Below are 24,016 nucleotides of genomic sequence, written 5' to 3'. Positions count from 1 at the left end.
TTTCCCATTATAATTGTTCAATGCTTATTTGATGGAATTTTGCACTTCTTAAATGAACAATACTATTATTAATAAATTAAATATTAATTTGACCTGAATCCCAGCCATAGGAATAAATTCTGCATAACTCCAGACCCCAAATTTGACAGCAAAGCCACCAGATGTGCCTATGTGTTTCAAAACATTTATGTTTCCTCCAGGGAGCTCTGCAATTTGTAGCATTTAAAAATATATATTTGGTGAGGGGGACCACCCTTAATTTGCCATCTTCTTTACAGGAATTAACCATGGACCTGTAATTGCGGGTGTCATTGGAGCACAGAAGCCACAGTACGATATCTGGGGCAACACTGTAAATGTGGCCAGCAGAATGGAGAGCACCGGTGTCTTAGATAAAATTCAGGTTTGGCTTCTATTTGTGTTTCTACTCAAGTGCACAGCAGGGGAATCTCCCCACTAAAGTCCCTCGCAGGCAAAGATACAGGCTATGGGGATACACACATGGGGGGGGGGGAGCTCATCAAGTGAAGACAGCAGCAGCACAGCTGGGGAGGGGGACGGGACTTGTAGGTTAGTTGAAGGTTCATTGGTTAAAATCTGATCCAAAATCATACTTCAACATTTTTTATTAGGTGGGTATCCAACAGGGTTGCTCAGCTGACAGGGAATCTACCATCGGCAGAATGGGGAGGAAAGCAATTTTCAGTAATTCCAACTCCATCCACTCGCCATCTCTTCTTTTGAGGGGCCCATAATTCTCTGGAGCAAATTTTGGGGCTGTGATGGTGGCGGTGGCTGCAGGGTGGTGATGGAGGAACTGATTCCAAGAGATGACAGCATTGTCTGTTGTTGCTGCTGCTGTTGTTTTTTCCTGTGAATTGATAGAAGTTGTAGATATGCTTGGGGGTGGGTTACATTTTTATTTATATATTTCAAAGTTTTTTAGAATCTGTTCAGTTCAAGGTGCTGTTTTTATCCTGTTGTGTAAATTATTTGTGGTGGATCTTCTGTGATTGTCTTCACTCACCTGTCCATTAAGATTAGCAAAAACGAGGCCCTGTGTGAAGTAAAACAGTCCAGTGAAGGGCTTTCCTCACTGCTACGTCACTTAGGGCAAAGAGGGGGAGGGAGGGAGGCAGGCTTTGAGATTTCCTTTTCTTAAAGTATGGTGTGCTTGTCTGTCTCTTGCATTGCAGGTCACAGAAGAGACCAGTAACATTTTACAAACATTGGGCTACATTTGCACCTGCCGAGGCATAATTAACGTCAAAGGAAAAGGGGAGTTGCAGACCTATTTTGTACATACAGAAATGACAAAATCCCTCTCACAAGGGAACGTGGTGTCCTGAAACAGGCTCTCGGCTGCAGGCAGTGCCGCATTTTAAAAGAAGCGTTGCCCATTTTCTCTTAAGTCTCTTTCAGCCCATACCATGAACATGTGTGTAATTTTCTGGTACATAGAAATGTTGCTGTAGTCATATTTACGGTCTCCTCCCACCATTCTGTATCCAGAGACCTTAATAGTCTTAATGTTCCAGGATGGCCGAAACAAGGTATGCTCTGGGCTGGGAAGACTGAACTTGCACTGTCAACTCTTCAGTGGAAAAGAGAAAATTTGGACAGGAGTTGGAGATATTAAAGGTCTGAGACCTTGGGGAAGACGGTTTTAAGAAAGAAAGAAAAATACAAAAAAAAAAATCTTATGGCAATAAAACTGGAGCTGCATGGAAAGTTGTGGGAAGTATGGTAGCTCCCCAATATCACCTTCTAGTCCTGAATTTGTAACCTCTAATTCTGTCCCTTCATCTACTACAACTAAGGTGTGTTCACTAGATGCCAGGGACAGGAAATGGAGCCCTTGACTAACCACCTTCTCAAAAGAACTATAGATGAGCAGGACCAGTTTTGTACAAAATGTGTCAAATGTTTTGATGCCATTGTCTTTTGTAAGTTTAACTCATTAAAACTTTATATGTACTTTTGTCTTGCAATGTGAGGTTATTGCGACTCTTGCATGAATACATACAGCACCATCAAAGTATGTGATGTTTTATAGCCTAAAAACCCCTATCTACAAGAAGGGAGACATTCAAGATCCAGCAAACTACCGCCCTGTAAGCCTTCTGGACACTGCATACAAACTTTATACCCGGTACTTATTAAACAAGCTGGTAGATTGGGCGGACCATTCTAACCTGTTCAACCAGGAACAGGCAGGATTTAGAAAGGGCCACAATACGATAGGTCACTGTATGGTACTACAGACCCTGGTAGCTAAATATGCAAAAGCGTATAAGAGCAGACTCTTCGTGGCCTTCGTTGACTTGACATCTGCCTTTGACTCAATCTGTAGAGATAGACTATGGAAAAAATTATATGAAACGGATATTGACAGACGACTTTTAAAAATTCTCAGAGAGTTACACACAGATATTACAGTCAAAATCAGAACTGGGCCATCGGGAACTCTTACGGACCCACTGCCATTGGGGAAAGGGGTCAAACAGGGATGCCTGCTAGCCCCATTTCTTTTTAACTTTTATATAAACGACATTGTGCAGTACATGGCAAAGTACAAGTCATCGGCTCCAGCCCTTGAAGGTAAACGTCTGAATATATTGCTATATGCCGATGACATGGCTTTAATGGCACTCACCCGAAGAGGCCTACGCAGCATGCTGGAGGGGATCGCAGCCTACTGTTCCCATAACTCACTAAAGAGAAACTATGACAAAACAAAAATTGTGGTGTTCACTAGAGCTCGCCACACCTTTAGATGGTCTTTAGATGAACATGTGATTGAACAGTGCCCTTTTTTTAAATATCTGGGTGTTACATTCCAGGCTACATCTAGTTGGTTAGTCCACTTTAAGGCTGTAACCATCCTAACACGAAGAACAATTGGTGTCCTGCTTAATTTCTTTCATACCCGGGGAGGACAATTGGTGATCCCAGCATTAAGAGCTTTTGTTGGGAAAGCTATTCCCCAGATGTTATATGGGATAGAACTCTGGGGGTGGAACCAGAGGCTGATGGAACGGCTCGAAATTTTGCAAAATTATTATCTCAGGAGGATTCTAGGCCTTCCTCAAGGAACCCCAGCAGCTTTCTTGAGGGTGGAGGTTGGATTACCCTCTGTGTCTGCCAGGGCCCATTTAAGATTCCTACGATTTTACATCAACCTTGCAAATACCTCAAACACCTTATTAGCCAAACAAGCCTTTGTATCTCTTCAAAAGAACACCACTTGGCGCCAAAACCTATCTGAGATCCTGGTTAGATACACCCTACCGGAGTTTAATATCCTCAAACTGTGGAGCCCGGACAAAGTTCGGGAATGGATCCTGCAGAGAGACGCTCTGTTAGATATCACAAAAATACAGAACCCAGGGTCCTCCCACTGGCTTCCCCGACTGAAAACAGTCAAAACCTGCGCCAATTACTTAGCGAATATCACCAATCCCACCCTTCGGAGAGCCTTCACCATGGCCCGTTTTCAAACCATTCCTACGGCCTGTCAGGCAGATATGCAAAAATCCCAGTAGAGCAGCGTATATGTCCTTGTCATATGAGAACCAAAGAGGATCTCATACATTACATGTTGTATTGTCCCATCTATTCGGCCTTCAGGGATGCGATGTTACAAACTATTCCCAAATCAATAGTCAACTCTGAGGACCAAGTAAAGTTTTTACTGGTGGACGCTGATCCACGGATTTCTCACGTGGTAGCAGTCTTTGTGGTGAAGGCTATGAAAACTAGGGTATGGTTCCTGGATGAAACGGTGAGGTCCCTTCCATTGATCTCCTAACCTGTTGCTGTATCTTCTTTCCTGAATGGTGGGGTTTTTTGGGTAGTTTCCTTGCTGGGATAGCATGACATGAATTTTAGCTTACTTTTATAATTTTATTGTTTACCTTTTAACAATGTTTTATGGTATTTTGTGTAAAGGCATGGACCTCACAAATTTAATAAACTTGTTGTTGTTGTATAGCCTAAAAAAAGGCAGACCCAATAAGTTCACAATTTACTTCTGACAGGAAGGGAGAGGAGGCAGGGGAGAGACGGGGCAGGCAAGCCAGGGTGGATGTGAGGCCATGCAGCAATTTATACTTTAACTCTCTTATGGATGAAGAAGAAGAAGAAGAGGAGTTTGGATTAGATATCCCGCCTTTCACTCCCCTTCAGGAGTCTCAAAGCGGCTCACATTCTCCTTTCCCTTCCTCCCCCACAACAAACCCTCTGTGAGGTGAGTGGGGCTGAGAGACTTCAGAGAAGTGTGACTGGCCCAAGGTCACCCAGCAGCTGCATGTGGCGGAGCGGAGACGCGAACCCGGTTCCCCAGATTACGAGTTCACCGCTCTTAACCACTACACCACACTGGCTCTCACCACACTGGATAGCAACTTCACTTATTTCATGTGGGTTACTTTCACCCTATAGCCTCCCTAGTGCTTGTTAGAACCAGTTCACTCTTTAAAAAATAGTAATGAAAGGAAATCAGTAATTAAAATCTCTTCCACACTGGGAACAGAATCAAGCAAATCGGGGAAGCAATTCAAGTAGCAACTAACAGTGTTCCTCTCCTCCTCACTAATCTCCCAGTTCGGTTCAACAGGAAGCAGTAACAACAGATGACCTGCGGAAAATAAGTGTTTAATTTCAAAGGTACAAGAACCCTGAAAAGCTTTTAAGTACAGTGGTACCTTGGTTTTTGAACAGCTTAATTCACGAACAACTTGAAACCTGAACGCTACAAAACTGGAAGTATGTGTTCTGGTTTTTGAATTTTTTTCAGAAGCCGAACATGCTCCGTTTTGAGTCCTAAGCTTCTGTTTTTACTGTTGCGCTGCTAATTTGTGTCCCCTATTGTAATTCAAGCCTTCTGTTTCTGTTTTTCCTGTTGTACTGCTAATTTCCATCCCCCCATTGTAATTCAAGGCTTCCGTTTCCGATTGCAGTGTTCTGAGGTGGTATTTGGAGCTTATATTTTGTTTTTTGTTTTTTAAAATATTTATTAAAGTTTTAAACACACACATAGGATTACACAATAAGGTTTACAAAAATCATAAGTTTACAAAATAGAAAAGTTAACAAACTAGAAAAAAGAAAAAAGAAAAAAAGAAACAAAAAAACACATAGGAAAAATATATATAGAAAAGAAAAATCATAATAGCTAAATATAAAAAGAAGACAGAAAAAGTTTAAAATTAACTCCATCTTTCAATAATCCTTAATCTCATTTCCTTAATTCTTTGACCTTGTATTCCCGTTTAAAAGAAATCCTTTCAGCAAATCCTTACCCTCTGTCAATTTTCATAGCTCAATATCATCACCTATTATAAATATGTATTTTGACCATTTTCAATCCATACTTTCATATTCTTAGAAAACTTTTTACCAATACTACTTATTTTCCATCCGACATCATTTTAACATTCCTTAATTTTACAGTATTTCTGCAGGTAAACTTTAAATTTCTTCCAATCTTCTTCCACCAACTCTTCTCCCTGGTCCCAGATTCTGCCAGTCATTTCTGCCAATTCCATATAGTCCATCTCCTTCATCTGTCATTCTTCCAGGGTGGGTAGATCTTGTGTCTTACAATACTTTGCAATGAGTATTCTTGCTGCTGTTGTTGCATACGTAAAAAAAGTTCTGTCCTTCTTTGGCACCAGTTGGCCGACAATGCCCAGGAGGAAGGCCTCTGGAAGGCCTTCAGAAAGGTATATTTAAATACCTTTTTCAATTCATTATATATCATTTCCCAGAAGGCCTTAATCTTTGGGCACGTCCACCAAAGGTGAAAGAATGTACCTTCAGTTTCTTTGCATTTCCAACATTTATTATCGGGCAAATGATAGATTTTTGCAAGCTTGACTGGTGTCATGTACCACCTGTATACAATTTTCATAATATTCTCTCTTAAGGCATTGCATGCCGTAAATTTCATACCTGTGGTCCATAACTGTTCCCAGTCAGCAAACATGATATTATGTCCAACATCTTGTGCCCATTTAATCATAACAGATTTAACCGTTTCATCTTGAGTATTCCATTTTAACAGCAAGTTAAACATTCTTGAAAGTACCTTAGTTTTGGAATCTAACAGTTCTGTTTCCAACTTTGATTTTTCCACCTGGAAACCAATTTTTTTGTCCAAATTATATACCTCTCTTATTTGATAATAATGAAGCCAATCTCACACTCTATCTTTTAGTTTCTCAAAACTCTGCAATTTCAATATATTTCCTTCTTGCTCCAAAATCTCCCAATATTTTGGCCACTTGGCCTCCATATTGGGCCTTTTTTGAGCTTTTGCCTCCATTGGTGACAACCACCTTGGGGTTATATTTTGGTGCCTTTGTTTTCGCTATTTATTTTGAATTTTTTGTTTTTGAGTCTTTTTCGGTTAAATTGTTTTTGTGACAGTGTGGAACCCAGTTCAGCTACCAATTGATTGAGTGTGACTCCAGAAATGAATAAAAGCCCCCCATCCAAACAAAGATTATCATCAGTGCAAGTAAGAATTTTTTTAAAAATTTTATCATCTGCAATACTGTTTTATTTTATAGTACATAATAATAATAATAATAATAATAATAATAATAATAAATTTATATTTATATCCCGCCCTCCCCAGCCGAAGCCGGGCTCAGGGCGGCTAACAACAATAGTGCATTGTTTTTTGCTTTCATTTTATGGATCAATTGTCTCCTTAAATGTTCATGTTAAATTGCTGTTTTAGGGGTTGTTTTTTAAAGTCTGGAACGGATTAATCCGTTTTGCATTACTTTCTATGGGAGAGTGTGCCTTGGTTTTGGAACGCTTTGGTTTTGGAACGGACTTCCGGAACGGATTAAGTTTGAGAACCAAGGGACCACTGTAGTACTTTATACCTAGACAGGCTGGTGCTGCAGCTGCACTGAGTTACAAACATGTTGTTATAAATCACTATAAATCAGCTCTCACTGAAAACAGTAGACTGAAGCAGTTTGATAATGACTCTGTAAAACAGGAGTGGATACAGGGTGTTAATTCTAGGGCATGGAGAGGAACAATATGGAAGCAACTGCGGTTTGACTCTCTGTAACAAAGCTGCGGGGGAGAGAAGGCAAGCAAAATGCGAGGGAGATAGTGAAAGATACAGGAAATTGAATGCAGATTTCCAAAGAATAGCAAGGAGAGACAAGAAGGCCTTCTTAAATGAGCAATGCAAAGAAATAGAGGAAAACAACAGAATGGGAAGAACCAGAGATCTGTTCAAGAAAATTGGAGATATGAAAGGAACATTTCATACAAAGATTACCATAATAAAGGACAAAAGTGGTAAGGACCTAACAGAAGCAGAAGACATCAAGAAGAGGTGGCAAGAATACACAGAGGAATTATACCAGAAAGATACACAGGTACACCCCAGGTAGTGTGGTTGATGACCTTGAGTCAGACATCCTGGAAAGTGAAGTCAAATGGGCCTTAGAAACCACTGCAAATAACAAGGCCAGTGGAAGTGATGGTATTCCAGCTGAACTATTTAAAATCCAAAGAAGGGCAGTGCCAAAGAATGCTCCAACTACCGCACAATTGCACTCATTTCACACGCTAGCAAGGTTATGCTTAAAATTCTACAAGGAAGGCTCAAGCAGTATGTGGATCGAGAACTCCCAGAAGTGCAAGCTGGATTTAGAAGAGGCAGAGGAACCAGAGACCAAATTGCAAACATGCGCTGGATTATGGAGAAAGCTAGAGAGTTCCAGAAAGACATCTACTTCTGCTTCATTGACTATGCAAAAGCCTTTGACTGTGTCGACCACAGCAAACTATGGCAAGTTCTTAAAGAAATGGGAGTGCCTGATCACCTCATCTGTCTCCTGAGAAATCTCTATGTGGGACAAGAAGCTACAGTTAGAACTGGATATGGAACAACTGATTGGTTCAAAATTGGGAAAGGAGTACGACAAGGCTGTATTTTGTCTCCCTGCTTATTTAATTTATATGCAGAACACATCATGCGAAAGGCTGGGCTGGATGAATCCCAAGCTGGAATTAAGATTGCCGGAAGAAATATCAACAACCTCAGATATGCAGATGACACAACCTTGATGGCAGAAAGTGAGGAGGAATTAAAGAACCTTTTAATGAGGGTGAAAGAGGAGAGCGCAAAATATGGTCTGAAGCTCAACATCAAAAAAACGAAGATCATGGCCACTGGTCCCATCACCTCCTGGCAAATAGAAGGGGAAGAAATGGAGGCAGTGAGAGATTTTACTTTCTTGGGCTCCATGATCACTGCAGATGGTGACAGCGGCCACGAAATTAAAAGGTGCCTGCTTCTTGGGAGAAGGGCAATGACAGGCCTAGACAGCATCTTGAGAAGTAGAGACGTCACCTTGCCAACAAAGGTCCGTATAGTTAAAGCCATGGTCTTCCGAGTGATGTATGGAATGTATGTGATGTATGTAGTGATGTATGGAAGTGAGAGCTGGACCATAAAGAAGGCTGATCGCCGAAGAATTGATGCTTTTGAATTATGGTGCTGGAGAAGACTCTTGAGAGTCCCATGGACTGCAAGAAGATCAAACGCATCCATTCTTAAGGAAATCAGCCCTGAGTGCTCACTGGAAGGACAGATCGTGAAGCTGAGGCTCCAGTACTTTGGCCACCTCATGAGAAGAGAAGACTCCCTGGAGAAGACCCTGATGCTGGGAAAGATGGAGGGCACAAGGAGAAGGGGGCGACAGAGGACGAGATGGTTGGATAGTGTTTTCGAGGTTACCAGCATAAGTTTGACCAAACTGCGGGAGGTAGTGGAGGACAGAGGTGCCTGGCGTGCTCTGGTCCATGGGGTCACGAAGAGTCGGACACGACTAAACGACTAAACAACAACAACAACAACAAACAAAGTTGCTGATATTATGTGCCAGCATCCACACTTGCAAATTCTGCTGCAGGAAAATGTGAGAGCTGAGTTGTATGTTATGCAACTTATTTGTTGTTTGTTGTTATTTAGTCGTTAGTTGTGTCCGACTCTTCGTGACCCCCTGGACCAGAGTACGCCAGGCACTCCTGTCTTCCACTGCTTCCCGCAGTTTGGGCAAACTCATGCTGGTAGCTTTGAGAACACTGTCAAACCATCTCGTCCTCTGTCATCCCCTTCTCCTTGTGCCCTCCCAGCATCTATCCCAGCATCAGGGTCTTTTCCAAGGAGTCTTCTCTTCTCATGAGGTGGCCAAAGTCTTGGAGCCTCAGCTTCAGGATCCGTCCTTCCAGTGAGCACTCAGGGCTGATTTCCTTAAGAAAGGAGAGGTTTGATCCTCTTGCAGTCCATGGGACTCTCAAGAGTCTCCTCCAACACCATAATTCTAAAGCATCAATTCTTTGGCGATCAGCCTTCTTTATGGTCCAGCTCTCACTTCTATACATCACTCCTGGGAAAACCATAGCTTTAACTATACGGACCTTTGTCAGCAAGGTGATGTCTCTGCTTTTTAAGATGGAACCTGGAATGTAAGAACCATGAACCTTGGTAAGCTGTGGTCAAAAATGAGATGGCAAGAATAAATGTTGACATCCTGGGCATTAGTGAACTAAAATGGACAGGAATGGGCGAATTCAGTTTGGATGACCATCATATCTACTACTGTGGGCAAGAATCCTGTAAAAGAAATGGAGTGGCCCTCATAGTCAACAAAAGAGTAGTGAAAGCTGTACTGGGATGTAATCTCAAAAATGACAGAATGATCTTGATATGAATCCAAGGCAGACCTTTTAACATCACTGTAATCCAAGTTTATGCACCAACTACCAGTGCTGAAGAAACTGAAATTGACCAGTTCTATGAAGACTTACAACACCTTCCAGAAATGACACCAAAGAAGGATGTTCTTCTCATTATAGGAGATTGAAATGCTAAAGTAGGAGTCAAGAGATAACAGGAACTGGCAAGTTTGGCCTTGGAGTTCAAAACGAAGCAGGGCAAAGGCTAGTAGAGTTCTGTCAAGAGAACAAGCTGGTCATCACAAACACTCTTTTCCAACAACACAAGAGACGACTCTACACATGAACATCACCAGATGGGCAGCATCGAAATCAGATTGATTATATTCTCTGCAGCCAAAGATGGAGAAGCTCTATACAGTCAGCAAAAACAAGACCTGGAGCTGACTGTGGCTCAGATCATCAGCTTCTTATAGCAAAATTCCAGCTTAAACTGAAGAAAGTAGGAAAAACCACTGGGCCAGTAAGACACAATCAAAATCAAATCCCTTATGAATATACAGTGGAAGTGAGGAACAGGTTTAAGGATTTAGATTTGGTGGACAGAGTGTCTGAAGAACTATGGATGGAGGCTCATAACATTATACAGGAGACAGCAACGAAAACCATCCCAATAAAAAGGAAATGCAAGAAAGCAAAGTGGCTGTCCAACGAGGCCTTACAAATAGCGGGGGAGAGAAGGCAAGCAAAATGCGAGGGAGATAGTGAAAGATACAGGAAACTGAATGCAGATTTCCAAAAAGTAGCAAGGAGAGACAAAAGGGCCTTCTTAAATGAGCAATGCAAAGAAATAAGAGAAAACAAGGCAGCCCAAAAGGCTGCACATGGAACTGCTGTAATGCTCTATGGTTCCAGGTGCTCTTCAATAGCAGCTGCTGCTGAGGAACATCTGAGCCTCCCAGCAGCCTCTTTGTAAGCACAAATCAATAATGTCCAGTTTCTCCGCTTATTCAATCTTTAATGCCTTCCCCATTGCTTTAGCACCTTTGGCCCCTCTTCCAGATGGATGCATCCCCACCTCCTGGAGCCTGGCCGGCCTATCCATCATTGATGTGGGTGTCTCACATTTTGGAAGCTATACAACATCATACGGAAGACCCTGTCCAGTGAATTCATTCTCAAGCCCAGCTTTAGTGATCCTTGTCAGATCCAGGAATACTTGTGGCCTTTTGCTGCAATCTCCTCTAGACAAATTGGTTTTAAGCTCCTTTGTTCACGCAGAAGCAGCTTTTCTCAGCCTTCCAGTCTCCTTTATATGTTGTCTGACATCACAGACCGTCTCTTAGTAACCAAAGAACTCAGCAGACGGGGGGGGGGGGGGCTGGCTGGAGCAAAAGCGGCCACTGGAGCCCTGAAGGCAGCCAGCCTGCCTCCCAGCAAAGCTTTTAGGCTTCAGTAGGGAATGCAAGAAGCCCAAAATGGGGAAGAACTGGGAGCAGAAGAGGAAGAGTTGGAGGAACTGGGAGGCATCAATGAACAACTAATAAGGAAACACCAGCTGCCACTCTCAGCACAGTCAGCCTTCAGCTATGTTCCCCCCCGACGCAAAGATCCCCCTGAACTCAGCTATTTTCACCAAGAGAGCAAGGTGCGTAGAGCAGAGGGGAAGGAGCAGTCGTGAGGAGGAAGGAATCCAGTTTTGAACTGCTGTTTCACTGAAGGAACAAAGTGGGAAGGAGGGGGAGAGAGTGAAAGGCAACTCAAAACTTTGAGCAGCTAAAAGCAGCTAATAGGGAGCCAGTGTGGTGTAGTGGTTGAGAGCGGTGGACTCGTAATCTGGCGAACCGGATTCGCGTCTCCGCTCCTCCACATGCAGCTGCTGGGTGACCTTGGGCCAGTCACACTTCTCTGAAGTCTCTCAGCCCCACTCACCTCACAGAGTGTTTGTTGTGGGGGAGGAAGGGAAAGGAGATTGTGAGCCGCTCTGAGACTCTTTAGGATAGTGATAAAGCGGGATATCAAATCCAAACTCTTCTTCTTCTAGTAAATTCTCTATTAGCAGTTATATCTGTGCTACAGGTAATTTCTCAATATTTGCACACACACAACCTTCCATTGGTGCCAGCTCTGGACTGGCCCATTTGGAAAACGACTTGTCCAGACTTCCACTTGTCCCGTGGCAAGAAAGCATGGGTCCAAGCGGTTTTCTGTTTGTCCTGCCACTTTCCCTGGGAAAACCCAACCTTTACTGCTCAATCCCTGGAACATCAATCCCTGGAAAACCTGACTGCCGTTTGTTCAGTGGTAAAGTTCAGCTTTCCCTGGGGAAAAGTGGTGCGAGAAGTGGAAGTATGCGTGAGCCCTAAGTGGTAAAATGAGGGTCATGTACCTGCTTTTTCTCCTTCACAAGGAATAGTCTGTATTTGTCCTTGGAGTCATTCTGCTGGTTCTTGTTTCCTTAGACTCTTGTTTCTTCTTACTCCTTTCCTAGATCCTTCTGTTTACAGTCCCCCCTCTGGGATCTGAGCTTTTCTGTCCCTTAGGAGAGTTCTGTGTCCTGCCTCTTTGTGACAGAAGGGCAGCTCAGGAGGTCACTATCGAGAGGCTTCAGTGGCCTCCATCTTCACAAAAGCTCTTTAACCTATTACATGATACATTAATTGGGAAGAAGCGTGTGGGACAGCTGTAGCAATGCCAAAGGCAGTGCTCCAATCTATGCGCAGTTCTCGGCTCCAGATCGATTTTCAGCGTCAGGGCTGAATGTTAAAGCTATGTGGTGCTGCCGTCATGAAAAGCGCACGTGGGCATTGTGCTCACAGCAGACTCAACCAAACCTCATTATATCTGTCAGCTTTATTGGTATGATTCTTTGTAACCTGTGTCATCTTGTCAGTTAACGGCATGGCATTTCTTCCCCCCTTTATTTTTAAGCCAGGAATTGTTTCCCTGTACGACTGCATCTTTAAAAGACCCATGGGCTATGACGAAAAACTCCACCGCTGTGACAGAGAACACGCCAAAAGCAGAGGACTTCATATTAATGATGAGGTGACCAAATTGATGATCTCTTGACTGGGCTGCAGTTTGACAGCAATCACTATTTGCTCATCTTTCTGTTCTCCCAGTCATGAGAACTGCAGCTCCCCTCCTCCTTGGCCACTGGCCTTGCCGGCTGGAGCTGGTGGGAGTGGCAGTTCATCAATAGCTGGGGAGCCACAGGCTGCCACACCTGCTGCAAAGTGCTTTACAAATGCTAAGTATTGTGTAGGTTTGAGGAGGCGACAAGAACAGCTAGTGGTCACTCTGAACCCACTTCATGGACCATAGCTGTGTCAATTTTATGAATGCTCCTCTCCCACCAGCAACAGTAATGATACTAAAGACTATAGACAGTAAAGGACACTGACAATGAAGTGCACCTAGAGGAGGGCAACCAGGAGCACCAAGAACACAAATGCAAACCCAAAGCACAGTCCCATGAAACACCCACCACCATTTATAGAACCAAAGAGTTGGAAGGGCCTCCCGGGGTCATCTAGTTCAGCCCCCTGCAATGCAGAAATCTTGGTAGTTTCCCCCATCCAAATTTAAACCAGACCAGACCCTGCTTAGCAAATGTGCTAGCAATTTCATTGCTGCACCACTAGGACGACACAGGTCTGTTCCTCCACCCCCATCCTGTCCCCCTCACCCTGTTCCACCTTTGCTCTGGATGTGGATCAAAAGTGGGAAGGCACCTGACAGAATGATACCACAAGATGGGCAGGGAGCGGAGGAAAGAACATTTTGGCAGCAGCCCTGCACTAACCACCAGTTTCACCCTCTTGCCATACTCAGAAATAACATCTAACATTTCTTAACAGGAAAAAGCAAGGCCTATGGCAGTCTTGTCCTCCTCTGAATATGGGCGACGCATAGACAAGCCCGTGGAGCAGCTGGTCAGAGACCATGTGCGCATTAAACACGTTCAGGCGGAATTCTACAGGAAAAATGGAATAGCTTGCTTGATAGAAAAATCATCCAGAAACATTGAAGCAACCTAAGGCTACTTGTTGTGATTGATAGCAGGGAAGAATTAATGTGCCTGGGTTTTGTTTCTGTATTATTTCCTGTACTGTGCTACTGGGATTTTGGGGGAAATCCAATATTGCATCATATCATCTGATGAATTCTTTGCAGGGTTGCTAAATTAAGTGAGGCATGTTTTACTTGAATGTGCCTGTAACATGGCAACATTTATACAACGAGCAGCTCACAACAGCAGTCTACAAGGAGCATTAGCTCATAATACAATATTCGGGGAAGAGGGCGCAGTTGCTCCCATGACAAGGGGGTTTCCGCTTTTTTCAGTGCATCCTGCTTGCTAAAGCAGCCATGTGCTTGTCTGTGAGTACTAGACTCAACCATTTCTTATGACATGCTAATAATATGCAGGTTAGAGCTTTGATTCACAAATCAATGGATGTTAGATCACAAATGAAGGTGCTGACAACATGCTTTTGCTTAATGTGTCTTTTCTCCCCTCATTCTTGGAAACAAAACCTTGTTGCATATCTCATCGTTACCATGTCTTATAGTGTTAACAGCTTAGTATAGTTATAAAGCAAAATTATTCATCCATGCATTCAGAATGCTCAGATAATGATAAATCTGCAAAATAAAAAAGCTTAGGAAAAGATATGCATTTATTTGACAGTACAGTATGCACATCATGATTCACAGAGCCAAAGGCAGCCCACCAAACTTGGGCTGGAGCTGTGTCCAAGTTCAAGGGTCACCAACCTCACATTCAGAGGTGTTATGGCGCCTGCAAAGGCCTTCTTTGATGCATCTGGGATGAACCATAACCCCCAGATTCATTTTTAAGAAAAGCTTATAGTATTTTAGAATCTGAGATATGAAGCAAAATATATAAGCAGCATTCCGCCAATTTTTTGTGAGAAACTAGCCTGCTCCAACCCCTCTCACTTACTTCCCCACTCTGGTCTGGGGAAAAATCCCATGGGTGCCCAGAGGAAGAGCTGCCTGAGTAGTGAGAAGGGGGGGGGGGGGAGGAGCATAAATGCTCTTTGAGAGAAGGAACACAGGTATTTGTGGCCTGTGTGAGAGAGATGTCTGTGTGGGTGGCAGACCAATGGCTGTGTGCCTGCGGTCTGTATGTGTCTGCTTTGTTGAGATTCCTACATTGCAGGGGGTGGGACTAGATGACTCTACAGTTCTATCACCTGATGGTTCTATGTGCACCTGAGTGTGAATGTGGTGCGGGCACCTTGTAACTTGGTACTGGGGAATGCTCCCTGTTGCAATTAGGCAGCAACATCCTCTGTGTGTTTGTCTGAGAGAGAATCAATATTGTGCACTCCACACTCAGGATCAGCAGGACATAGCAGACTTCCCATTGTAAGCCAGAGGTTATCCAGGTGTGGGAATGATGGCAATTACTAAAGTCTCCCCAATTTTCTATTATGCCTCTCCTCCATGGCAGCCATTTTTTGAAGGGTGTCCATGGCACTTTCTCAGAATTCAAAATGTGCCAGGCGATCCCTGCCCTAGTGCTTGAAGGGAATTATTCAAATCAAGATTTACAGCCCCAAATATCTATTTAAATCTCTATTTCCATACAGTATTGTTATTGTTACAGCTCTTGGCTTGTAGCTGTAAAAAGCAGGCAGACACAACCATGGCTTGAGGCGAGAAGCAATTTGGAAGAAACTTACGAGCCACTTGGACTGGCAGTGATGTTTCTTTTAGTGCCATCACAGGTATTATTGTAACTTTAAGGGGCCAGAAGCCAAAGGGCAATGTCTAAGCGACCTGACACTTTGGGGTCCAAGCAAATGTGTCTGGAAGTTGTGTCTGGGATGGGTTTTCATTTAACTGCTTTAAAATGGTTCTGGAGCTCTCTCTTATAAGATGTTGCAACAAGACGGGGAAGGACTTCTTAGAGGTGAAACTAACAAGGTTGGAGCACTTTCACTGCAAATGTGGGTGTTTTTTCAGTGAATGAGTTTAATCCTTTCCCCCTGTATAGTCCAAATGGTGGAATTAGCCCTAGAAGGGGAGTTTCCATTAGCACCAATATAGCAGCTTCAGTGTTGGTCTTAATCAGGATTGCAGTGGGGAAGAAATAACTAACACACCTCCCTGTGATCCCTTAGTAAAATAGCCTCTCCTGCTAGCTATTAACATTAAACATCACTTTAATGTCACTGCTAGTTCAGCTCACAAATTCAGGCATCCGTGAAGAGTCAATAGCCTGAAAATAACAAATCTCTTGGCATTTCCTGTGGCAATTTGTTTTGGGCTGGGGGGGGGGAGTGTAACAAAATATTTTTCCCCGTTTTATTTGGGATGAATACAGTCACACTAAAAAATAAATGTAGTTGTATTTTACCAGCCTTTTGGCACATTCTCTTTATGTATTGTTAGAGGACTGAGCTGTTCCACAGTGGAACGGTCTCCCTCAGGAGGTGGTGGACTCTCCTTTCTTGAAGGTTTTTAAGCAGAGGTTGGATCTGTCATGGATGCTTTAGCTGAGGGGTTGGACTAGATGACCCTTGGGGTCTCTTCCAGCTCTACAATTCGATAACTCAATGACTGGCCCAGAAAACAAGATTCAGTTTTTTTAAAATCACAGTAGCTTACCAAGTCCCAAATTTAAAATAATAATAATAATAATAATAATCCAATCTTCATAGATCTGTCAGCATCATTTGGATTCTATTTCAATCACCAGCTGAGCCTATAAGAGTTAGAAAAAATTTTCTTGTGCAGGTATTCCACTATATCACTTCTGGTCTTCAGTGACTCAAATTCAAAAAATGGAATCTGAAAGTTAAAAGGAAGGAAGAATGTATTACTGAAAGCATTTTTCAGGAAGCAAACTCAGATAATTTTTCTTCTGTGAAATTAGAGGAATTGGTCTGTTGCTTATTTTTTCTTATGTATTGTATCCTATAGTTTTTGATATAAGAAAAAGAGCAATAAAAATTTAATTAAAAATCAATCCACAGCCACTACAGCACATCACAACTGATACAACAGGCAGAAAAACCATTGAGTGGTCTGCTGAGTGATCTTCAAGTGGTTCATGGGGGGCAGGAGAAGTTTGGAAACTACTTTTATAGATCTATTCCATCTTTGGGAAGAATTATATACACCTAGGGTAGAATTCTCCTAGCAATCCCATTCACCTGTGGGGAGTGAACCACCCAATAACAGTACCTCTGCCTCATCTGGAATGAGTTTCCATTTATTAACCCCAATCTAGTCCATTACTGTGACCATGAATTGTTTCAGGATGCCCATAGCCTTGCCTGAAGTCAGCGACAAAGAGATAAAGTTGGGTGTCACCTGTATATTGGTGGCACTTGACACCAAATCTCTGGATGACCTCTTCCATCTGCTTCATGTAGATGTTCCACAGCCTGGGGCAGAGTGTGGAACCTTGTGGGGACCCCAAGCAAAGCTGCCATAGGGTCAAGCGGTGCTCCAACAGCCCTACCCTCTGGAACTGCTCCTCCAAATAGAAGCAGGACCAGTCCTAAGCAGTGCCTTCAACACTCAGCTCAGTCAGACTGTTAAGAAGGATGCCATGGTCAACAGTACTGAAAGCCGCTGAGAGGTCTGAGGAATCCAGCAGAGCCACGCTCCACTGCCCTTCTCTTTCTTGGGAAAGGTCATCTCGTTATGACCAAGGCAGTTTCTCTGTGCCAAAGCCAGTTCTGAAGCCAAATCAAAATGGTTAAAAAAAACCCCCAAAACAAAACAAAAATCCCAGCTTCATCCAGAAGTATCCTAGCATTTGCCAGCTGCCACTCTCTTCAGCAACTTGCCCAGGAATAGGATATTAACCACTGGCCTGCAATTGTTGACATTTTCCAGGTCCAGATTAAGCATTCAATGGGGGTAGGTATCAGCTCTTAAGAGCCCAAGCTTCAAGAGAGTCTGAGGCAGCAATATGGATTTCCAGTGCTACCTGCTGTTCACACTATCTTGCCTGCAATTTTCCTATCCGCTTTGAACAGCAACCATTTGATTCACCCCAACTACTTCAAATATTTACCTGCACAACTTCGTAACCAGCTAGCTGTAGGTGCCTTTGCTTAATGGCCTCTTTTCCAAGAAGATTGTGACTGTTGGTGCAAAATCTTCTTTGATCATCAATGCAGAGAGCTATTCTGCCAATCAAACACAAAATAAGATTAAATATTTATCGCATTTGAATCAAACTTTTATGACATCCTGCATAGTTGTTGTTTTTTAGGTTATTACACGTCTTGGGTAATACAAAGACCTGACAAAACCTCCATGGTGCAATGTGGCTGCCATTTCCCTGCGGTGGGATGTCATATTGCTCTTAGCATTTGAAACACAGAATCTTGTGAAGTACCTCGACCCCAGGGGAAGATCCCACAGGAGGAGCACACCTTGCCATGGGCTGGTGCCACAGAACAAGTTCTTTGAAAGTGGTCTGTCTCAGTGCAATTGTTTAACTGAAATGTTTCTGGAGTCCTGTGGGATGCAGCCCCAGGGAAGCAACAAGCAAAGACACAAATTGAAAGAACAGAAAATTGTACACCACTTGCACTACTCTGTTTATATTTAGCATCTTGCTTACCTTTGGTACGCCTCTTCATGTCTATTAGCTGGTAGTACAAATCCTTCATCATTGAGTTTAATCTCAATATCTGGTGTGAGGAAGGAGCAAGAAAAAAGTTACTATGTTTCTATAGCAGGGATGGTCAACAGGTAGATTGCGAGGGCTCTGTGGTAGATCGCTGCCCTCCCCCCCCCCCCCCCCGGACTCAGAAAAAGGAAAGGAAAAAAGGCCCAACAATTTTGACTTCCTAAAAAAATCTCTACAATTTTGGTAGATCACTGCCAGTTTTTTTAATAGTGGGAGTAGATCTCAGTCTCTTGAAAGTTGGACATGCCTCTTCTATAGCATATACTATATATGTTGTGCCTCTTTTTGTTTGGGCAAAACCACCCAAAATACTTGAGCATTATTCTTCTTTACCATCTGGAATGTGGAAAGCATATGTGGGCCTTTCTGCTTCTTATCTACACTTGATATGAATGCAAAGTATGAGATCTGTTAAAAGAAATCCATCTCTCATAATAGAAAAACATTAAGTATTAAAGGTAGCAAGAGGATAAAAGTATCGTCCACATCCTATTTCCAACTCATTTAGTCTGCATGTGAATGGAAAATGGGGGGTGGGGGTGGATGGGTCAAAAGAGGATTTCTATGATGGTAAGGACCCCTTTTCCTTCTGCAGAATAGTATAGTATCTGGCAGTCAACCGGATACTGACACACACAACCATGGGAATTTCACGCAATATTATGCTGAGCAAGGAGGCATTTGGCAAGTAACTCTACTATTTAGGAGAAGCAATCATGTCAGGGATCAGCTAGAACTTTGTGAAGGGTTTGTTTGTTTTGTTTGTTACTGCATTCATTCATGCAAAGTACAGGTCTGTTGAAGATTAATGCAGCATTACTTTACACACTGAAACAGAAATTTTCACAATTATGGGACTATGACCATTAACATTTGCATTCAGCAAGACACGCATTAGCAACAGCTTCCCTACCCAGAGTATAGCAGTATGGTGTCAACACGTGAGAGGCAAAATATATCCGGGCCCCCAAGAGGTCAGTGAGGCCAGCCTTTACTCTGCTGTAGAGGTGACTGTCTACCAAGGACTCCATTGAACGATCTGGCGTGAGAAAGGACTTGACAATGTACTTGGGAAGGAGTTGGGGACCCTATTAAGACAGGAGAGGAAAATAAGCAGTTTCTTCCTGCAGGTAGAAATAATAATAAATATGCAAGCAGTTTGGTACAAGGACAGGAATGGGTTGCAAGGGAACACTTGGTGGCACAGAACAAGTTATTTGCAGTCTTTTTTTGGAAGGTCCTTATATAGGTACTCTGCTGAACTGAAAGCCCAACGGGCCACGCACGGAACACTAAGCTACCAGCAAAATCCGGTATGACTGCTGCTATTGACAGTTACTAATTAGCATCATTACTTAAGGCTGCTCATTTTATCATGCAACACTGTTGCCTATTCTGAATAAACATGTGCAGGATCAAAACATGCACAAAAAGGAATAGCATATTCTCATACCTCATAGGAAGGACACTCCAGTGTAACTGTTAGAAATAGCTGGGTCAACTGAGAAAGAACAGACTTCTTCAAACCAGGTCCTTCAGCTGGGATAAAAGAATCAGAGGCATCAAGAAAGATGGTTACACAATTTATTTCCCTTTAAAAAAGGGGGGGGCTAAGAAACAGCTGCTTAAAGCTATTTCCTAAGCTTTCATTTCACAGGAAAGCTACCAGAGTCACCAAGGGGAGTGTAAAGTAAGATTTGCTACCAACTCTGCTGTACAACTAACGAAATACTGGGAGGCTGCCCCTGAGCTCCTGCCCCACTTCAATCCTACTGCAGATGTAATTTCCCAAGGTCTCTCCAAGACCCACTCCTGTTCTCCAATGTGAATTCACAACTTCCATTACTAGCCCATGTGAGTTAACAATGTTACCAGGGGCATGTCATTTATATGAGGTGACATTTCTGAACATCCACATCCCTAGACAAGCTATATACTTACCTTGCAACTGCTGCAGAAAATAGGGACTAAAGACTTTTGCCAGGAAATTCAGGGGATAGCGTTCAACTAGGGTGCATGCATGAAGAAGGCTCAAGAATACATGAGGCTGAAACTGGGCCGATCGAGTGCTGAGTATCCTTTCAAGCTTTTGGAAAAGAGAAGGAGCACACGGAGGCAAATAGTTGAGTTTCCCAAATGGAATAATCTGCTCAGCGATCTGAGCAGTGGTGAAGTTGTCAGCATTGTAGATGAAACTTTCTGCCACTGCATTGAAGATGCTTTTAGAAAGGATGCGCTTCCTGCTGCAGAACTGCATGACTTTGGAAACGGCACAGGGATGCATGGTGAAGGCGTATTTGGCAACATGTTTTTCTAGAGCTTCAGTGAAGAACTGGTCGTTGTGTCCAAAATGAATGAACGCCTCCAGCACCTTTTCTAGCTCATTGTCAGTGAAATATGGGATGTGCCGTACTGAATGCTTGCAAAGCTTTATCACTAGAGGAACGGCTTGGGTTTGATCAAGAACCACCAGAGCATTTAACACTGTACTTGTCATTTCAGGGCTGAACTGAGGAACCCGAGTTACCGTTAAATTGCTCATTTTGTTTAATAGGGCTTGGTACTTCCCTCTCTCCCCGAGACCCAGCTGCAGCATTTTGTAGACCATAGCCATTTCATCAGCCTTCCAGTCCTCCAGGTTTGTACTTTGAACTTGGTCCATAATTTGTTCCAGAATAGCACAACTTGGACCCTCTAGATTGAACAAGGATTCTCCAAGAACACACAGATTTCTAATAGTCATCTGGCCTTTATCAAGACGTTCTTGGCTCTCTGACACCAAACGAACCATCAAGGTACTCCAGGGATCCACACGTAATTTTATCAAAGCATTTAGTGAATTTACAAGACCAGATTCAGATAGGCTTGGTGATTCTTGTTCCAGCTGGAAGCAAAGTGACCTGAAGACTTCATCCTCCATCACCTCTTCTGGATTATTCAACATACTGTCCTCCAGTTGAACATCACACAACCGCTGAAGGACAGCTGCCACCATGGTGTCAGATAAACTTTCCAATGTGCTTACAAATCTGAAAATGTCTTTGTATGAACAGAAACCGTTCAACTTCTTCAAAAACACCTGTTCATCTGTCCACGTGCTGCCAGATTTTACACTGTTACCAGCTTCTCCATGGAGTTGCACCATTCCCGTAACATAGCTGGGGTGATTTCCCAGTTCCATATGATAGTTTCTACAAGCCGTGCACTGAAAACCACAGACTGAACACACTGTTCGCAATGTTGAAGAACCATGGAGACATAACCTGAACTGCCTAATTTGCTGGCCAAAATGGTTCAAGGCTGTGCCTCGAGTTAGTAGCTGCCTACATGCTTGCATTCTAGAAATAGATGCCTGGATACATCTAAAATTCATGGAAGCCATTTCAGGTCTGCTTTGAACATTTCTCCCTGAAAGAAAAACAACAACTAAAAGTCAGTGTCACTATAGAGATATCCTGGTTAGCCTTCGAGAGCTTTTATTATTATTATTTATTTTTTTAAAAACAGCATGAAAAGAAAGGTCAAGAGATGGCACAATGAGGACTGTGTCCATCCCATAGTTCTACAGAAGGGGAGACTAAGTACATAACATGGTACTGTCCAAAGAATCAAGTGTCTTAATAACCTCAAATTTCCATATTCATGGAGAATCACATTTCTAGCCGTTATAGATGCAAAGCTATGCTTCAAAGTGTGATGGGCAGTGGCTGTTGAAATTCCAGGAGCCTAGAGTAAGGGTTGGCTTTTCTTAGTATGGAATCTGGATTTCCGCGGCATGGAATTAATGCTTAATAATGTAAAGCATGGAATACTAACTTCTTTACAGTGAACAAGAAGTGAATAAATAAATGCACTGAGCTGAAATTACAGGCAGACTGATGATCCACTGGCCCATGGCCTAAGTATTAATCCTTTACTGGCATACACGGGTTACAAGTATAAGTCAAAGTGTAAAATTGGCATCTGTTCATGAAAGCAGATACTTTAAGATAAAACAGATAGACGTCATAAGGTTAAAAAGTGCCTCTCAAGTCTTACAGCGACATCATTTCATGGCATCTCTCAGAAATTTTGCTACATTCACCATAATGTCAGTAGAAAGGAAACCTTGGATAAATCCGGGCAATTAAACCTTTCTTTCAGCATGAGATTTAAATATTTCTTGCCGATTTCAGCATAAAAATGGACAGTAAAATAAAACATGTGCAATGGTTTCAACCTGTTTTATACCACAAGGACAATGCCTTTCTAAATATGGGATTTTCAAGAAGCTTCCTTGCAGAAGCAAGATGGAATGAAGTTACATCTTGCAACGGGAAAAGCTCTATGTTGGTGGGGATTGTATAGGTGATGTAAATATGGAGTGATCTGGCCAAAGAGAGGTAAGATCCCTAACCCCAATCGAGAGCAAGAATTATGGGCTGTAAGGCTGAGATTTTGGAATTCAATCTCTAGAAACCTGTGCTTGTTTGAAATGCTTCTGACAGTGATCTAAGCAAATGGTAACAGTATGGGCAGCCAAGGAAATCAGCGCATGCAATAGGTCCTAAAGAATTAGGATGTTAAATCCTTGTGCACTCTCAGTCCTTGGAGGACGGCTGGCCTGTGGGGGTCAGGCACCACTGCTTGCCATATCTTCCTTAATCACACAGATGCGCATTGGTTTGCCTGCTACTGAAGGACAGCATAGAACTGGGAGAGCTGGCTAGGAGGGCAAATTCCCTTGCCCACCCCACAAGCATTTGTTAGACTTAAGAGCCTCAGTAAAAAGAAGCCATAGGACATCCAAACAAACATCAAATCAAGCTGGTACAAACATTCTGGTACAAACATTGCAAGCGATATCTCTTGTGCTGAGCTGTGGCGAGAAGGGACTTCAGTTATGTTCTCAAGAGGACCCCTCCCCACAACACCAGCTGGGTTCTACCAGGAAATGTTGCATTACATTATGACTCAGGCGAAATCTATCTAAACTTCAGATAGACAGGTCACTTTTAGCTAAAAGCATGGGGGTCATTAAAGGACAAAGATATGTGTGTGTTTAAAACATACAGATAATTATAACAAAAACAGCAAGGCAGTCAAGAGGGAGCCAATTTGGCTTCCCTATGCAGGGAGGAGCCACCCCCGAGAAGGCCCTCTCCTGCGGGAGGGGCGGGCCTGAGGGGAGGGAGCTGGAAAGGGAGGCCTCCCGGATCTGCCCTGCGTCGCTCCGCCCATGCTCAGGCGCGCGGGGTCCTGAGCCCTGAAATCCCGCGCGCCCAGGTCGGAGGCGAGGCTTCGCTTGGGGCTGCCAGGGAGCCTTACCCGCTTCTCCGCGGAAATGTGGGGAGAGCGGCGCTTCCCGCCTTCCGGTTCGGCCTAGGAAGCGGGGGTTCAACTGCACGACCCCGGAAGTGAAAGGGCGGGGCCTTCGAGCCGCCGGATGGAGCCGGACCACAACTCCCATCACCCCTCGCGAGGGCCCGGCGCGCAAACTCAAGGCCGGTGATTCAGAAGAGCGTCCTTGGCTCCCTCGGGCGGGTCAGGCTTCGCCCTCCAGCAACAAGGGGAGGTCGCCCCGCGAGACACTCCGGCCTCGGCGCGTGCGCGCGGGGGAGTCGCGGCGGG

At 43.5% G+C, this 24,016-nt stretch overlaps 3 protein-coding genes across 11 annotated transcripts in view; 2 read left to right on the top strand and 1 right to left on the bottom strand.

Annotated features, from left to right (window-relative positions):
• ADCY2 (adenylate cyclase 2) overlaps positions 1 to 1,977 on the top strand; it is a 128,138-nt gene extending 126,161 nt beyond the window's left edge. For all 8 annotated transcript variants that reach the window (XM_077933577.1, XM_077933578.1, XM_077933576.1 and 5 more), the window contains 2 exons: positions 279 to 403; positions 1,197 to 1,977. In XM_077933577.1, the coding sequence (XP_077789703.1) occupies positions 279 to 403; positions 1,197 to 1,349 (278 nt within the window). In that variant the 3' untranslated portion in view covers positions 1,350 to 1,977. The remainder of the gene's footprint in view (positions 1 to 278; positions 404 to 1,196) is intronic.
• Positions 1,978 to 10,451: 8,474 nt separating this feature from the next.
• On the top strand, positions 10,452 to 14,224 carry CFAP90 (cilia and flagella associated protein 90). The gene is made up of 3 exons (XM_028738413.2): positions 10,452 to 11,365; positions 12,649 to 12,765; positions 13,581 to 14,224. Exons 1-3 carry the CDS (start codon positions 11,180 to 11,182, stop codon positions 13,758 to 13,760), a joined length of 483 nt encoding a protein of 160 aa, XP_028594246.1. The 5' UTR covers positions 10,452 to 11,179; the 3' UTR covers positions 13,761 to 14,224.
• A 160-nt stretch (positions 14,225 to 14,384) lies between these two features.
• FASTKD3 (FAST kinase domains 3) lies at positions 14,385 to 24,010 on the bottom strand. 2 transcript variants are annotated; one of them, XR_013394078.1, is made up of 7 exons: positions 23,714 to 24,007; positions 20,348 to 21,814; positions 19,860 to 19,945; positions 19,320 to 19,494; positions 18,338 to 18,407; positions 17,783 to 17,892; positions 14,385 to 16,545 (listed from the first exon to the last, which is right to left on the bottom strand). XR_013394078.1 is itself a non-coding variant. In XM_028738408.2 (7 exons), exons 1-7 carry the CDS (start codon positions 23,853 to 23,855, stop codon positions 16,447 to 16,449), a joined length of 2,154 nt encoding a protein of 717 aa, XP_028594241.2. In that variant the 5' UTR covers positions 23,856 to 24,010; the 3' UTR covers positions 14,385 to 16,446. The 2 variants fall into 2 exon arrangements, 1 of the variants encoding a protein (XP_028594241.2); XM_028738408.2 differs by having other exon boundaries at positions 17,783 to 17,897; positions 23,714 to 24,010.
• Between the last annotated feature and the right edge of the window lie 6 nt (positions 24,011 to 24,016).

The sequence above is a fragment of the Podarcis muralis genome, chromosome 8, assembly GCF_964188315.1.
Source record: "Podarcis muralis chromosome 8, rPodMur119.hap1.1, whole genome shotgun sequence".
NCBI lineage: Eukaryota > Metazoa > Chordata > Lepidosauria > Squamata > Lacertidae > Podarcis > Podarcis muralis.
The sequence above is the reverse complement of the archived record's forward strand: the minus strand, read 5'-3'. Positions and strand labels throughout refer to the sequence as shown.

Excerpts from the sequence above, each read along its gene's own strand:
- CFAP90 (XM_028738413.2), top strand. The coding sequence starts at position 11,180 with ATGCAAGAAGCCCAAAATGGGGAAGAACTGGGAGCAGAAGAGGAAGAG. Across the intron at positions 11,366-12,648 it reads ATTTTCACCAAGAGAGCAAG|CCAGGAATTGTTTCCCTGTA; the intron begins GTGCGTAGAGCA and ends TTTATTTTTAAG. Across the intron at positions 12,766-13,580 it reads GACTTCATATTAATGATGAG|GAAAAAGCAAGGCCTATGGC; the intron begins GTGACCAAATTG and ends ATTTCTTAACAG.
- FASTKD3 (XM_028738408.2), bottom strand. The coding sequence starts at position 23,855 with ATGGGAGTTGTGGTCCGGCTCCATCCGGCGGCTCGAAGGCCCCGCCCT. Across the intron at positions 19,495-19,859 it reads TGGAGTGTCCTTCCTATGAG|GGTCCCCAACTCCTTCCCAA; the intron begins GTATGAGAATAT and ends CTGTCTTAATAG. Across the intron at positions 16,546-17,782 it reads CTGGTTACGAAGTTGTGCAG|ATTCCATTTTTTGAATTTGA; the intron begins GTAAATATTTGA and ends TTTAACTTTCAG.